Source organism: Heterodontus francisci, chromosome 31, assembly GCF_036365525.1.
Source record: "Heterodontus francisci isolate sHetFra1 chromosome 31, sHetFra1.hap1, whole genome shotgun sequence".
NCBI classification, from domain to species: domain Eukaryota; kingdom Metazoa; phylum Chordata; class Chondrichthyes; order Heterodontiformes; family Heterodontidae; genus Heterodontus; species Heterodontus francisci.
In genome coordinates this window covers 38790068-38807295 of record NC_090401.1, presented here as the reverse complement: position 1 = coordinate 38807295, position 17228 = coordinate 38790068, and the positions used below count along the sequence as shown (strand labels likewise).

Sequence of the window (17228 nt, the reverse complement as noted above, 5' to 3'; positions counted from 1 at the left end):
GACGAATACATACAGCAACCCAGCCCAGCTTAGCCAACTAATATCATTGCTCAATCCACAGTCCAGAAAGAATTTACATTCTTGCCCAGCCTGCAGTTGCCCTGGACTACACAGCCTTCACCGCAAACACTGGATAATACAGGAATTTGCTCTTGTTTGTATATTTAAAAGCCTTTCTTTTGCTGCTCTTAGTTAAAGATATTTTGACCTCACAATTGTTAGTTTATTGCAATAGAATCATACAGCATAGAAAGAGAAAAATACAGGTAGCCCCATTTTTGTTTTCCTAACATATTATTAAAATACAATACATGTGGCTGCCATACGCTATGACCAAGATCATATAAATGTCAATAGCAAGTTATAAGATTGCTGGGACTCTGAGACTGTGTTTCAGACTCATATCGTGCTGCCCATAGCAGCTGTTATTTTTATAAATGCATATGTACTATTCTGTTTTTTGTTGCTGTGCTGCTTTACCATTTGCATTTCAATCTTGTACAGCTGCCTCAACAACTGCAGCACAAGCATTTGCAATGACACAGGGTCACATGACAAGAGGAGTGGCAAAGTTATTTCCTTCAGCCAAACCTGACTCTCAAATATTCTTTACAGAAGAAAAAGTATTGGAGCAGTTTTCAACTGCCCTCATCTCAAATGTCAAAACAAATGCTAAAATCATGTACTCCTCAAAAGTGCTTTGAGATGATTGAGTGGCACACTCAACATTTTTGACAGATTAAGTATTGATGTTCCTACTTCTCAAAATAAAAGTTCATCATGCAAAAGGTGTGCCTGTGTCAAAATTCTGGTCTTAAACTTGGTCATGTGCTGTGATGAAACATAGGCTTAATTAGGTAGAATTTAGATATAGTTAATATATTATAGCTTTTCGAATTAAAGATTGAATAAATGGTCAGTTTTCAAGACTCACTGAAATTCCCCTTTATGAAGGTAGAGTTAAAAATGTCAAGGTCTTCCAAGGTCCCTGTTACAATAGAATGTGAACCAGAAACACCTTTTAAGTTGTGAAATCCATTTCAGGGTCTCTGTTTCCAGGGAATCGGAGGATAAACACACATTGAAACATCCTGTGTGACGTCAGTAAGAGATAGCTATAAACTTAATTAGTTGATAGTGTTAGTAAAAAGACAGAATGATGCAAAAGAAGGATTCAAGGTACCATAAAAAGACAATATAGATAATAAAATAATAAAATTAAATGGTACTTACAGAAACAGATGCCATGTAAACCCAATAATATAAATTTTGACCAGATAAAAGCTCACAACTTCAAGAGCAGGGGGTTTCCAGCAAATAAGTTAAGTGGGGATGGTAGCTAACAATATTACCCAATATGGATCTCAACATCAGGAAAAACACACACAGAAAGGTAACACCTATATGCTAAAAGGTCAGATGATAGCTTAGAAACAGTATAAACATGAGAGTTTTTGAATCAAGAAACTAGAATTATTGACTTTCTCATCAATGCTGCTCAACTTATGGATTACTTGGGAAGTTTAAGGTAAAAGTTTACTTTAAATTTTAATGGATATTCAAAGATATTTTGCTGTAACAATATCAAGGTTGAACTTTTGGACTCTATTTTAGAAATAAGATTATGTGTTACATCTCAGTAATCTTTGATATTGTGGTATACTTAGCCACTTAAAGTTCATAAATTGTCTCATGTAGCATTCTGTATACATCTACAAGAACCCCCTCTCTCTGTCTCTTTAAGTGGAGAGATACGTATTGAAGAGAGGTTCCTAGACCTTTTTAATATCTGGTATATTTATGACTCAGCCATAATTATTTTTAAAAAAGGTTATCCAAAAGGTGGTAATATTCTCTGTTAGTTTTCTTTCTTTGAGGGAAGACTAGTTCAGTTCTTTAGACCCAAATAAGTGTCTGTAAGGATCTGTCTAGTTTGAACTTAAATTAAAGGAGATTCATAGGGATGTACGCTTGGTTTGGTTTAGTCCCTATAAGGGGTTAAAATAAATTTGGTTAGTTTCATTCACATTGCTATTGGACCCCAGGCACTAAATTGACCACAATTTGACACAGATTGGTAATTTCATTTAGAGAGATTTGGACGAAGGCACATTTTGAGGCTTCATACAGGAAGCTTTGCTCTGCTTTTTCCTACTGTAATTGACTTGGGATTACTCAATGCTGTCATAAATGGAAGCATTTCCATTCTAGAGGAATGACAAACATAATTAAGCACAAACATGTATATCTTTGAAAAAATAATGTGATAAGGTTGCCATTATACTATGATCTGAAACTGCTTGTCAGCGAGCATGATACACAGGCGACAACTCTGGTGACAGACTGTCTCATCTCACTAACTTGTTAAATTTTAATGTAAGGACAGTGCTGGTGAGAACATGGGTTCTCTTCTATATTAAAAACTCTGACCTGACTCCTGAAATACACTATAATTTTTCTTCTCAAATATTGATACAAAGGCAGTTGTATAACAACCCACTGCACTTAAAAGCAAGAAGAAATGTGTAACTGAAAATTATTAGCACTCTTTGCAGTCAACACATCAGAACTTCTGAAGAATGTTTAGTCTCAATTGTCAGCATTGCTACTATGGTTGCTGCTAATTCAATAACTTGGATTTATTTGGGGCCTTTAATGTAGAAAAGCATGCCAAAGCACTTCAGAGGTTTAATCAATAAATGAATGCTGAGCCATAAAGGAAGAATAACAAGGGTGACCAAAAGCTTAGTCAAAGAATCTGGTTTTAAAGAGAGTTTTAAAATTGGTGGTGGCAAGATTTAGGGAGTGAATTCCAGAGCGTGGAGTCTAAGCAGCTGAAGATACAGCTGCTAATGATGGGGCAAAGGGGGAGGAGGATGCCCAATGGAAAGGATCCTAGGGGAGATACAAGGCCTACATTTGTGCATTAATGGAATATGTAGGCCTGTTTGGAAAACCCATCCCTTATTCAAGGACTCAATGTAGAACAAGGCCAAAGGGAGCAGATGCCCTCCGCAGCTTTGGACAAGGATGTTATTCCTCTACAACAACGGTTTTCAAACTTTTTCACAACAGACTCCATCAAAAATAATATCATAGCTTCCCATAACCCACTAGCTATGAACCATCAAGGGAACTTTGAAAGAATGAGCTGAATTTTGATTTCTGACTCACATATTAGCCTGTCGGAAATCTGTGAATTGCCCATTGTAAAATTTCCTCACATTTTTCAGTGTCCCCAGTAACATCTGGGTTGATTTGATGGAACATCTTTTCCTGTTACAGTTGTACCAGCTCCATCCGGTTGTTATGCCATCAAATCCACAACAAAATACTCCCGACAGAAAATAATTATTACAGGATAATCCACAAAATTTATTGCTACATTTAACTATCATGTATCTTCTGGCAGTGAAGGTTACAAATTGCTTGCAATTTACTGGTTCTCTGATTACCTTAGAACCTTGTGTTATGAAAAATATTTTAAGCACCAAGGTAGCTACCTGCCATTGTTACCACTGAGTGTTGCACGGTTATTGTTTTTCTTTGGATAATTGGTGCAAAACTCGTGTGTTCTAATACTGTTACAGTCGCTAGTGAATTTTTCAAATGCAATACAACCAATTCATGCATTTTTTACATTTGTGTGACAGAAACTTAATTGCCTTAATTGGGTCATAGCAGTTGAAAACTGGCACTGTGTGCAGGGCAGGGCAGGGCAGGGGAGGTAAGCAGACAGAATTTGAAGCAGCTGAATGGTATTTCGCTCTAAATTCCATCAGTATGAAAGGCACAAATAACAAGCTATTTAGTGGGGCCAAATCATGAAGGTGGTGAGTGCTGTGAGACTTTGTAATAATAAGGAGCTACAGAATGATTTGTGCAAAACACAGAGATTTCATGCCGCTGCAGGTAGATTGGATGCTGTGGCTTAGTTGGCAGCACTCCCACCTCTTGAGTTAGATGATTGTGGATTTAAGCCCCACTCCAGAGTCTTAAACACAAGATCTAGGCTGGCATTCCAGTGCAGTAGTGAGCGACTACTACACTGTAGCAGATGCTGTTTTTTAGGATGAGATGTTAATCTGAGCTCTTGTCTGCTCTCTCAGATGGATGTAAAAGATCCCATGGGTCGGTTCAAAGAAGAGTAAGGTGTTCTCCTCAGTGACCTTTATTTATTTTATTTTATTTAGAGATACAGCACTGAAACAGGCCCTTTGGCCCACCGAGTCTGTGCTGACCATCAACCACCCATTTTATACTAATCCTACATTAATCCCATATTCCCTACCAGATCCCCACAATTCTCCTACCACCTACCTACACTAGGGGCAATTTACAATGGCCAATTTACCTATCAACCTGCATGTCTTTGGCTGTGGGAGGAAACAGAGCACCCAGTGGAAACCCACGCAGTCACAGGGAGAACTTGCAAACTCCAGGCAGTACGCAGAATCAAAACCGGGTCGCTGGAGCTGTGTGGCTGCGGTGCTAACCACTGCACCACTGTGCCACCCACTGGCCAACAAAGAACTGAGCTGAGCTGTTACAGCAACGAGGTTATGTGATGAAACCTCCAGTTGTACATCCAACCAGAATTGGCAACCCCAGTCAAGTGAGGACAGGGTCAGATGGGCTCTGATGCCTCTAGGATGAAATAGCTTGCCAGCACTCACTGCCCAGGCTCACATGTGAAAATCAGCAGCTGAGATGAGATTCTGGATGAGGTGGTGCTAGTCAGCAATTCATAGGATAATGGGAGAAAATTGAACAAATTGGGTTTAAAAAAAAAGACATTATATGACCTATCTGGGGAACTGAGCTGCATTTTATTTATTTATGTAATTATTTTTGTTTTGAACGGCTGTGTCTTTCAAGTAAGAATCTGTCCACTGGTCTCAACTTCCTTCTTAATGGATTTGCAGGGAAAAAGTCAAAAGCTTTATGGATTTTTTCAGAAGTTCTACAACCTATATCATACCAGGTCCTAACGGAAGGTTACCAGAACAACTCATGCTCAGAGACAGGTGAAGACTTGAAGATTTGTCCCAACTTTTACTGAACTTTACAATTAGGGGAAAATATGATGTATTTATCACATGAAAGTACTTGAGGCAACAGATGGAGTCAGTGCTCACACAAAGCCCTACACTACAGAACTGTGAGACTGTGATGAATGGGCCCTCTGTCTTGCCTGTGCAGAGACCAAAATGTGGAATCTGTAATCAACTTTTTCATCCCGTATGATTTTCACCACTTGTTCACAGTTCACTGAGGGGTGACATTGAAATCAGGACAGGAACATTACAATATCTGAGTAGGATTTACTCTTTAGAAGTACTCTTAAGTGTTATTCCTGTAGTCTTGTGTGGCTTTTTAAAAACCAAATCAAATACTGTCAATGCTATTCTAAATTTAGCACTGTTCTTTTTTGTCACTTAAAGGCATGATTCATGATGCATAAGAGCTTTTGCTGAGACGTGTTTACATATCCCATATGTAAATTTCAAAGAGGCCAAACCTATAAACTAGTGAAATTAAATTTAGATCAGGCATGAGAAGGAAACTCTTTATGCAAATGGAAAGAAATATCTGGAATAATCTGTTAGGCAGGGTGGGAGAGCTGCCGTTCCCAAAACTGTGTGAGGCCTGGGAAGGGTGGTTAAGCAGCATAACGTCTGCAGTGGGAGAGGTCAGAATTTGTAACAGTGGAATCCAGACCGAGCAGGGTTTTCCTCTTTCCACGCCGATTTGAAATCCTAGCACTTTCAGAAGTAGGCTCATAATAATCCTACCCATTGCAGTCAAATATATCTGCCATAAATATGTCAAAAGATTTAGCACTCTCATTTAAGTATAGTGCTGGATGGCCGGGGTGTTGAAAGCGCAGTTAGATGTTAGACTGGCAGAGTTAGAATACTGGAAGAATGAGCTTCAGTAGGCTGAATGGCTTTTCCCATCCTCAACTGTCTTGTACTCCTACGTATTTTTTTTTTAAATTCAGCACACAAAGGGAGCACCGAATAGCACAGAATAGCATCAAGACAGAAAAGTGTGAAAGAGATGGAATAAATCAAGATGTAATAATTAGGTGACACAAGCTTAGGGATTGAAAGCCTGAAGGTTATAAGTGCTGAAAATGACTGCCAGGTATTCCACAGTTTTGAGGTCCTGGGACAAAAATGAGTTAGGATAGGCAATTGTGCCTTGACTCCCACACAGTGAAGATGCAGGGAGGTGGAAAAGTGTTGCAGCTTAGGAGGAAAGAGAGAGAAAAGTTGAGAGTATCACTAGCCATGGTAACATTGATATAGTAGAGTGATGTCACATTGGAATTGTGCACCATTTCCAGAGGAGATGTATACCATTTATAGGGTGATTGCACCTACCCAAAATGCTAGACAAATAAATGCTCCATCACCAAAAAAAATGTCCTTCTCTGAAATACTGCCTCCATTGTTAAGGTGAGCATAAAACCTACGTAGCTTACATCATAAATACGACAGCTAACACCGAGACAAAAAAATTTTATGACTCACATGACCAGAGGCTAGACATTACTGTTAAGGATATTGGCGGATGTTCTTCAGTCTATTGATTTAATGCAGGTAGTATCCTATTTATTTTAACTGAGTTAACACATCTGTTCAAATAGCAGACAGAGGAATGTAATATGACTGCACTGAGCACTCATTTGTAGTGATTTCTGGGTTTAGTTATGAGTAGATTGTTATGACTAGGTGAGAAAGGGGTCTAGGGTTCCCTCTCAGCCTTCACCTGGTCTTACCATAGCAGGGTTTAATTTTACACACCATGTTTTTAGCTCTCCCTTAGTGAATCCTGGTTCACTAACTTCTAACTATAAGGCAAAGAAACTAGCCAAACAGGTTTTATTAGGTTTAAAGAAAAAAGGTTGAACTTCATTAAACTTAAAACTCTAATTCGGTTAATGTCTATGGATATGCGACGCCCCCACGCTAGCATGCATATGCGATATAAACATGCAGATAGAGACAAAAAAGAGCAGAAGAAATAAAGTGGAAAAGTTTGAGGCAATATCTGATGATGGTTTTGGTTACTGTTCTTCGAGCTCGCTGTAGAGTCCTTGATTGTAGGTAGGTCTTGCTTTTTGTTGGGGTCCAGTATTCTTCTTAAACCTTGTTTGATGTAGGAGACTTTTCTCTCTTGCGGTTCATGTGTCCTCAGTGGGTCCACAGGCTTGTGAGAAAGAGATGGGAGCAGACAGGAGAGGTCTTCTCACTCCAGAAGCAAAACAGTCTTAATGGGTTCAAACTCTTTGTACAATTCAGAAAAAACCCAGGTTGCCAAGCAGGTTTGTCATGTGACTAGCTGGTCTGACCATGTCTGTTTGTGGATTCTCTTGTCTTAGCCGACCCTGGAATGTCTCTTCTTACACATGATACCTGGTGCTCAAAGTCCATTGTGGGTTAAATTGGAGCAAGGAATAGCCCCTTTGTCCCTCCAAGCAATGTGTGTTAGTATGCAAATATTTTTTCCAGCCACGACTGATCTGTTTAACAAGTCATTTCCTCACTCCAGCAACAGTTTAAAATCAATGTTCATATGACAAAATTACTATGCTTCATTCTTGGCAGGTGGGGGCCTGCATGACAAGATAGTTATTTTTAGATGTGTTTAATATAACACTCTGAAGTGACAGAATTGCATTATATCATGTTGTAGCTTTATGTTATTAAAGTCCATTTACTACTTCATTTGCATTACACTCTCCCCAGCTGGAGAGTGTTTTGCTGCCATCAGCAGATTTAATTAGCATTCAAGGCCGTGCCAAAGTTAACGTAATGTAATGCAAGCATTAAATATCTGATGCACTACCAGGTTAATCCACTTCAGGATATTGTGAAAACAGACCTGCATCCTTGCTTAAGAAATAAGAAAAGATTAAAGGATGCAACTCTTAATAGGCACATATTGAAACTATTTGGTCATTGTAAATTTGAGCCTTCAAATACAACAGTACGCCCAGTTTCTAAAACAAAATTAGGAATTTACCAGCTTTACCCCTTTACTGCCAACATCCTTTCATCAATTTGATTTTGTTAACAAAATCTGACTTTTACGGTTAAAGCTTCATCCATCTGGAATTTCTTCTGTACAGGTTGGAAATTTCCATTTTCAGAGCAACCAGTTCGAGTCTCAAAGAAGCTGGCAGAAGGCTGATGTGATAATGTTGATATTTTCGATATGGTGATTTCATATAAATGATTTTGCCTGGAGATCATGCTTTTGATAGGTAGTAAAACACAGTGTAGGGTATTAGGATCTTCTACAATCTTCAATGTTACTGAGCTGGACCACTCTGACAGAATCTAATACTGAATTCATTTTGGAATCATTTCATCCACATGAGAAGCAATTTTCATGGTGAATATTTTCCAGTCACTGAAAATGCCATTCATTCTTTTCCATATTGCTAGTTAATGCTGGTTCGAATACAGAGTAGGAGTTTCCTTTTCAAATTAGATTGTGTTTCAGGAGTGGTTAAGATGAGGCTCACAGAAGGAGCTGAGCTGTGTGACGGTAATTTTGAACTATCATGTAATTTTCCACTTTTTAGGTTGGTATCAGTGGAGATAAGGACGTCAGGAAAAGCTCCTGGTACATCTGGGATAATCCTAATGTGCGTTCATTTCCTCAGTGTGACAGAATTTAAACTGAACAATCTAGAAAGAATTGCATTTATATAGTGTCTTTCACAACCTATGGACATCTTAACGTGCTTTACAACCAATGCAGGACTTTCGAAATACTGTTCTAATGTAGGAAACCAGCTATTTTCTTCTGAAACACAACCTACTTGTGGGCAAGGAAACTGGTTGATGCTGTGCTCCTTGGAGCAGACAAACATTACCTGTGTTATCAGTGAAATCCATTTTCCACCCAACTGGAGAAAATTCTACCCCAGGTAAAACTGAGAGGACAATTCAGATTGGCTACTTCCGCATTACCTTTTAGTTTCTTTCAGAGGCTGATTGCAGTTTATGTTCTAACTCAGTAAATGTGGTACATAATTTGAGACGGGCGCTCAAGTGTCAGACCAACTTACCTGAGGAGAGTTTGATTATCTAGCAGCAGCAGCATCCACTCGTACCAGCAGTTACTGTGTATACTGCAGGGCCTTGGGTATATAATCTGAAAATATTCTGGCACGCGCCCACAATCTTACCTCTTCAGATCAACTGTCGTGACATTGAAGACCACGCCCTTCAGCCACAAGATCATGAAGAGTCGTTGAGAAAAGGGGCAGTTACCAATGCTTTCTCCATCACTCCCAGCCTGCAAGACAATGAAACAAAAAAGTGATTATCAGTGCTACAGAACAGCTCTATTTTCCAATGACCTTGCAATGTGCCAGTACAATGTGCAATCAGTGAAGGGCATTTTATTCCTTCCATAAGATACTTATTACTTCTTTCCTGCCAACTCTTAGCATAAATGTTCCAACAGCGTATTGTAGGGTTTAAACCTGTTACAATGTGCAAGCAGCCAAATTGCTGCTTCCCCATCGTGCAGATCATTGAGCGTTGCCAAAAATCAAAGACCCATACAACATTATTGCCAGAGGGTGGGGGCATTATTGGATGGGAGACAATGAACACCAAGCCAGACAGACCGGTATTGCCCCAGGTTTAATCTGTGGATATGTGCTGGATTATCTGATATCATCCAGGGTGCTGGAAGGAGTGCTGTAATTGACCTCAGTGTGCCTGAGAATGGCACAGCATTCATGCTCTTGATCAGTATCTAGTGGTCCCTGGTGGAATTACAAGTGTCTAGATCTATGGAGAGAACAGGACCAGATGCAGCGCTGATGCTCCTGACAACCAGTAGTCTGCTGGCCTTCATTGTCAAGGGTGATCAGTCCAGGCCTCTGGACTACTAGTCAAATAACATAAGCAGTCCAGGCCTCTGGACTACTAGTCAAATAACATAAGCACTTTGCTACCATACCCTTAGGTAGGCAAGGAAGAGAGTCTGTTGAACCTATGAATAGCTGAGAAGCACAGAAGACTGGTTTTACATCATCCTTCCCTTTCCCATCAATAACAAATTGTATTTAGATAGCACTTTTAACATAATAAAACATCCCAAGATGCTTCACAGGAGCATAATCAAACAAAATTTAACAGTGAGCCACATAAAGGAGATATTAGGACAGTTGACCAAAATATTGTTCAAAGAGATAGGTTTTAAAACACATCTTAAAGGAGGTGACCAAAGTAGAGTGATAGAGAGCTTTAGGGAGAGAATTCTAGAGCTTAGGGCCCAGGCAACTGAAGGTACGACCACCAAAGGTGGAGCAATTAAAATCTCGCTTAAGAGTGAGTAGAGTTTCATGACTGTTAAAGAAACCTTAGATAAATGCGCTTCAGAACTCCCGCAGCAGATTAATGGAATGCAAAGAAAGCACTACACCACAGCGTATATTGTTAAGGAAGGCAGATCTTTGAAGCCTCTGCTTGCAGTACGATGTTCCTTTCTTTGCTCAGTTTTTAAACAACCCATCTCCTATGTATGCACTTTGATTTGGTCACCTCCAATAAGGAGCCTGCGTATCACCCTAGACTACTTAGTGTCTGGGAGTGAGGTTGAAAGAAAATGTTTAAAGGTGAGACAAGGATGACAATAGTGAAATGAACAGCTGGGAGCCAAATTCCTCTTTGAAGGCTTAAAACATTTGAACGTTAAGTTCACTCAAAATTTGAATGAGTTATAAATGAGAGGAACTTATCCTTCTAAACTGACTGAGCCAGAAAAGTTGATGGTTACACTGAGCTGCAATGATGTTAGTAGAAAATCAACCCTCCACCTATTAAGTTCCCTGATCTGGGGGGAACATATTGCTCTGCAATTTACTAAGATTTACTCAATTTTACTCACTTCTGTTGGTTTTTGTCCCCAGGTATTTTCTCTGTTGTTTTTATTTCCTGTGCCAAAAAAGTTTTGATTACCAAATGTTGAACTCTTTAGCTGCCATGACAACTGAGCAGAAATCTAAAAAATTACAAATCCCCGGAAAAGGCCTTCACCTCAAAATTATTATACATTTGCCAGTCTTGTCGACCATGAGATACCAATTATGAGTTTTACTGATGGCAGACCCTCTAACTGACGTCCAAATGCATGACTCAAACATAAAAATATAGTTGTTCAAGACCAGAGAAGATAATAAATAGAAAATGGGGCACTTACAATTTATTTAGCCTAACATTTCAGCATCGCTCTGTGTAGTTGAGCAAAAACTGTGGTATTAGACATCACTACAACCCAGTTGCTCCAGACTCTTTTTTCTCTTCATATTTATTCTATTTCAGATGCAGGTTGGTTTCAATACTGAGAGTTTCTATTTTTACCCTGAATGTTAGGTGCCATGACATTTAAGATATATTACTGGGTGGATTTAGTGCCACAATTCACTTGTACACGTGCAGCCTAAGACCATGAAATTGAGCTCCATAGTGCCTGTTTTTTTGGTGCTATGAGTAACGTTTTACCTACAAAATGGCATCCATGGCACATGCATACACACCTGGTGCTCGCTTCACCAGACACTATTTTCGAGAGGATGCTGACACACGCGCAGTGAGCATCTGCCAGTAGTATGGGCCAGAAGTTTAGGTCAGGGCGGAGGTGCTGCCCACTGGCTTAAAGGTCGGGCGCAAGTCCGCCTCCGCCAGGCCAGGGAGCCATGCAGAGATTTTACGTTGCCCAGACTCTTAATTGGCAGGGAATCCCAGCTCCAGGAGCTGCCAGCCAATCAGGGGCTGGCAGCTCCTCAGGCTCAGCAGTGCGACTGAGAGCGGTGGCCAGTGCTGGGACTGCACCCAGCATCAGGAGGATCATGGCTGCCGGCGGCAATTGGCTGGGCCCGGGCGAGGGCTGTGGGGGTCAATCAGGAGGGCGGTCAGAGCTGGACTAGTGGGGGTGACAGAAGCTGCTGGGGGGGCCTCCGTGGGGCACAGGGTGCCCGATCAGGAGGGCACCCCTCGGGCCCGTAATGAGGCCGCCTGGTATTACTGGGCAGCCTTCACAGCTGACAAAGTCCACTGTTGGTAAGATACAAGCAGTGACAGGAGAAGGCCCTTAAGTGGCAATTAATTGGCCACAAGGGCCTCAATTGGCCTGGGGCAGGTGGGCTGTTTGTCACCTCTCCCGCTGCTCATAAAACTGCAGCAGGGGCAGGAAGGCGATGGGAACGGCACCCCTGCCTCTCACATAATTTTACACACCTCTCCCCACCTCCAGCCCGCTCCCACGAGGGGTGTAAAATTCGCCCATGGTGATGTCAGCTGATTTGACATCAGTACTGCCATTTCGGAGCTCAATGCTCCAATTAACGCCATCTCTTGAAACACCCTCAGTTAACATGTGTTCAGCAGAAGAAAGGATCCTCCACAAGTGCTGATTAAAGGTGTCATCAATAACTTTCAGATTAGTGCTGACTGCACACATGCTGTTTATGGGCACCTTATGTCAACTATGAGGTGTACTGTAACCAAAAGTGATTTCACTCCTTCAATGTCCAGCTGGTGTGTGACCAAATGTACAGAATCATGTCGGTCAAAGCACGGTATCCTGGCGTCAGTCATGTTGCCTTCATTCTGCACAGTCAACTGTGCCACCTGCATTTGAGCCACCACAACAAACCAGAGGGTGGCTACTGGGCCAAGGGATATCATTTGACAATAGGCTTCATGACTCCGGTGCATAACCCACACATATGTGGGCAGTGTGCAGAGAACAAAAGCCATACTGCCACACAAAATGTGATAGAGCAGACCATTGTGGCACTTAAACAATGCTTCTGCTGCCTGGACCACTATGGAGGAGCCCTGCAGCACTGGGCAGAATGCATGTCAAGATCCAAAGTGGCCTGCTGCATGCTGCACAAATTCGTTATCATGAGGGCACATCCATTCTACCAGCTAAATGGTAACCAGCTGAGGAAGAGGAAGAGGCAACCAACATTACCTCTTTCTGGTGCGTTGTCCGTGATCAACTTATCCAAGTGTAATACCATTAAACACAGCCCCAATTCCCCATTCACCAACAGTCCTACACCTGACCTTCCCTCTGTTATTAACCATCACAGTGTCTGCTTGGCTATATTGGAAAAATAAAAGCCACCACAAAATAAACCTTCCAAACCAAATTTATAAATCAAACCATGTCATAGTGAATACAAAAGTCAACTAAACACCCTTATGCAATCCCTTAGAGCTCATCCTCCACGTGCCTTTGCCTGTTCTGTAATGTTGGTTGCCTTTTCCTCTTCCTCCTCCTCAGCTGGTTACCATTTAGCTGGTAGAATGGATGTGCCCTCACGATAGTGAATTTGTGCAGCATGCAGCAGGCCACTTTGGATCTTGACATGCATTCTGCCCAGTGCTGCAAGGCTGTTCCATAGTGGGAGAGTAGAGGGTAGAGGAAAGATAAAAAGGATCTATTTCCACTGGTAGGGGAGTCTAGGACTAGGAGGGATGGTCTAAAAATTAGAACAAGACCCTTTAGGAATTAAATTAGGAAACATTTCTTCATTCAAAGGGTGGTAGCAGTTTGGAATACTCTTTCACAAATGGCAATTGAGGCTACATCAATTGTTAACTTTAAATCAGAGACTGATAGATTTTTGTTAACCAGAGGTATTAAGGGATATGGAGCAATAGCGGGACTAGACTCCTGACACTGATTGCCATAGCCATTTGGTCCCACTGCCTTTGCAAAGTTTGTCTGGTGGGCCTCCTCTGTCCCTGTGGATAGATGACATCTCTCTTCCTCCACAGGCCCTGTACCAAGGCTTCCTGGGCAGCATTAGAAAATATTGGGTCCTGCTGTCTGCCATTTTTGTGTCTTTCTCACATCAAGCTCACTTTTACAATGACTTCCAGCAATACTCCAGTCAAAATGCATCTCCCCTTTATGAAGTGTAGGCTGGATTTAAATAGGGCAGGCTAGCTTGAACTGGTGCTAGCCTCTCACGATTTTATGCCCCTGCTCAGGCATGCCACCACTTAACTGTGTGCCCATCACTGGCTGCACGCTACAATCATTTAAATTAGCAGACAGCACAGAGTTTGCATGCTGCCTGCATTGGAAGCAACAGGCTCGGGTTAATCGTGCATCACGATCCCTACACCTGTTTTCAGTGTTCTCCCAATCGTTCACTGTTGGATCAGGATTGTAGCTCATGAGTATCTGATGTATACCCTTTATTTAATGATGTGCAGAGTGAAATAATTTGTTTGAGATACCAGTCTGAAAAACAGAGCAGTGTCCTAAAAATAGCTGAATTGTGAATCGCATAAAATGGCATCCAGTTAAATGCACTAGGACTGCCATTTTCATGGAAAAATTTTGGCTTGGATTGTGTAATATGTGGAAAAATTAATTCTCAGCACCATTTGTCTATGAGGTGGAATGAAAACATTGAGAACTGAGGCGAGGCTTGATTGCTACTGCAGTCGTTCCTGAATTTAATTTATTATATGTGAAATTACTTTCTAGGATTCCACCTCTGAGGGTGCATTATGGCCATTCTTAAAGCTCCCTGGAGTTAAGTACAATATCTCTTTCTTTAATGAGATGTGTCTATTATATGAACAAAGGGTGGATTCCGGGTGCTGGCTATTGAAGGAATTGATTTCTGTGCGTGATTTAAAGCACTGTGGTACAAATGACAGGGAACAAAGCCGAGGGGGTTGTCATATGAAATCATGGACTTAACCCTTAAAACAGCGAATGATTCCATAGCCTCAACAACCTGCCGGCAATTGTAAATTCGTCTTTCTATTGGAAGCTTGCCAACCTCAAAGGGAAGAGCAAAGGATTTAAATAAGGCATCGCCCTTTTAGGCATATTTGTTCTTGGTTACTCTTCTGTGGGGAGTTTTTAACTCAAATTATCATTGGTGTACTTTGAAAACTCACCATTGCCCTTCTTTCAGGAATAAGCTTATAGATGGTAGGTATATTGCTTGCATGACACGGCACAAATCTGCAGGAAACTAACTAGAAACTGTCAGGCCGGGATTTTATCCGGATGGCGGGGGTCTCGACATCTTTAATGTAATAAAACATCCCAAGGCACTTCATAGGATTGTTATAAAGCAAAGTTTGTCACAGTGCCACATAAGGAGGATATTAGAGCAGCTGGCCACAATCTTGGTCAAAGAGGTAGGTTTTAGGACTGCCTTAAAAGAGGGAAGAGAGTTAGAGAGGCAGAGAGGTGCAGGGAGGGAATTCCAGAGTTTAGGGCCTAGGCAGTTGAAGGCACGGCCACCAACGGTGGAGCAATTAAAATCAGTGATGCCCAAGATGCCAGAATTAGACGAGTACAGATATCTTGGAGGGTTGTGGGGCTGGAGGAGATTTGTGAGATTGGGAGGGTGAGGCCATAAAGAGATTTGAAAATAAGAATGAGAATTTTAAAATTGAGGCATTGCTTAAGTGGGATCCAATGTTGGTCAGTGAGCACAGGGTTGATGTGTGAACAGGACTTGGTGCAACTAAGAGCACAGGCAGCAGAGTTTTGGATGACCTCAAGTTTAGTAATGGTAGAATGTGGGAGGCCGGCCAGGAGTGCATTGGAATAGTTAAGTTTAGAGATAACAAAGGCATGATATATTCATATATTATTTTGATTTTTACAGTCAATATTTAATATATGAGTACGAATGTCAGCCACAAACTTTAAGCTCCCTTACTAATATCCAAAGGATCTTTGGAGCCAAGTATTTGGACACCTCAACTGCTACACTGAGTTGTTCAGACCTTTATTAATAACACTAAAGTCCAGCAAACATGAGGATTTCAGGTGTTGGGAATAGTATCCAAAATATAATACTGGGTAAAAGCCATTTTGGAACAGAACATATGCAATTAATATGATGACAGGAAGCCAGTAAAATGATATCCTAGTGATATTTTCCTGGCTGATCTGAGATCACAAATATAATATTCATGTAGTAAAAATAGATTGTGATATCCTTACAAATGCGGGTCTTCTGGTGCACCTTGTGCATCTTCCAAAATTTAAAATACCCAGTAACTGTACAGATATTGACTGTAGCAAAATATCAGCTAAGTATTATTGTGTGTAATATATTCAAGTTCTGTAGCCACTAACCCCCTGGGAATGTGTTGGAGATGTTAAAGCACCAGCACAGCGGTGCTCCACAAAAATGCCTGGGGAGACATTAACAACACAGATGTAGAAAACTATTATTAACTGTAAGAGCTTTATTATTACTTTATGGGAAAAATGGAACAAAAATATATTGAAGTGCAAATTACTGCCTCATTTTAGTTTTCTTTTTATGTGGACGTGTTCATTGTGATTCAGGTGAAGACAGCCCAAATTCTATATGGAGCCTGAAGCTTGCACGCAGAATGTACTTTGCAACTTTCAAAATATGCATATTTCTGCCCTCTAATATCTCAAAAATGTTCATTAAAATTACATCCCTTCCACTTTCTTTAATGATTATATTTTGTCTCCTTTGGTTCCCCCATGCTGAGAATACAGGCTGAAGACATGCCCTCGGGCTTCTGCCACTATACAGCAGCAGTGAGATATATTAATTAAACTCTTATGCATATTTGTGCATGACACCATGCCTCTTTGTGCTGTATATACGTCTTTAACATACTGAGTTTGACTATGAGCTACAAGCTAGATTTTCCAATTGGCTGCGAGCCCAACCAGAAGCAGAGCGGAGAGTGATTCACAGTCACTCAACATCATGACCATTGACCCTGCTATCATTTCTGGGGTGATTCTTATTATAATATTTTAGAGAGCTCCAGATATTATAAATGTACTGATTGGCAGCTTGTTCGAGGGTAGGGGTGGGGTGGGCAGTGCAGCAAGTAGCATGCTGCTACAGGATTTAAGGACCTGCAGCAGCTTAAAGGGGCAGGGGTCGCCATCATTGTTTTTTGCTGAAATAAACATTAAAGTACATGTAAAGTGTTGTTGTAGGAAGAGAGGCAGAGCAGGGAGAACTTGTGACACAAAGAGGTATGAATTAGTTTTGAACAGTGGCTAAAAACAGGAGACAGAGAATCAGCCGCCCCTTTTACGCTCATTCCAACTTTCATCTCCACTGATGTCAAAATACCTTTGTTATTCTTCAATGAAATGTTTGAAATGTTTTGGAAATAAAAACAGTTAGTTAATACCCGCAC

General features: G+C 40.9%; 1 protein-coding gene across 2 annotated transcripts in view; it reads right to left on the bottom strand.

Moving 5' to 3' along the window:
- clic4 (chloride intracellular channel 4) overlaps positions 1–17228 on the bottom strand; it is a 132652-nt gene that overhangs the window by 66281 nt on the left and 49143 nt on the right. For both annotated transcript variants that reach the window (XR_010968881.1, XM_068011339.1), the window contains exon 2: positions 9209–9318. Coding sequence is in view for 1 of the 2 variants with exons in the window: in XM_068011339.1 (XP_067867440.1) it covers positions 9209–9318 (110 nt within the window). In the remaining variant the exon portion in view is untranslated. The remainder of the gene's footprint in view (positions 1–9208; positions 9319–17228) is intronic.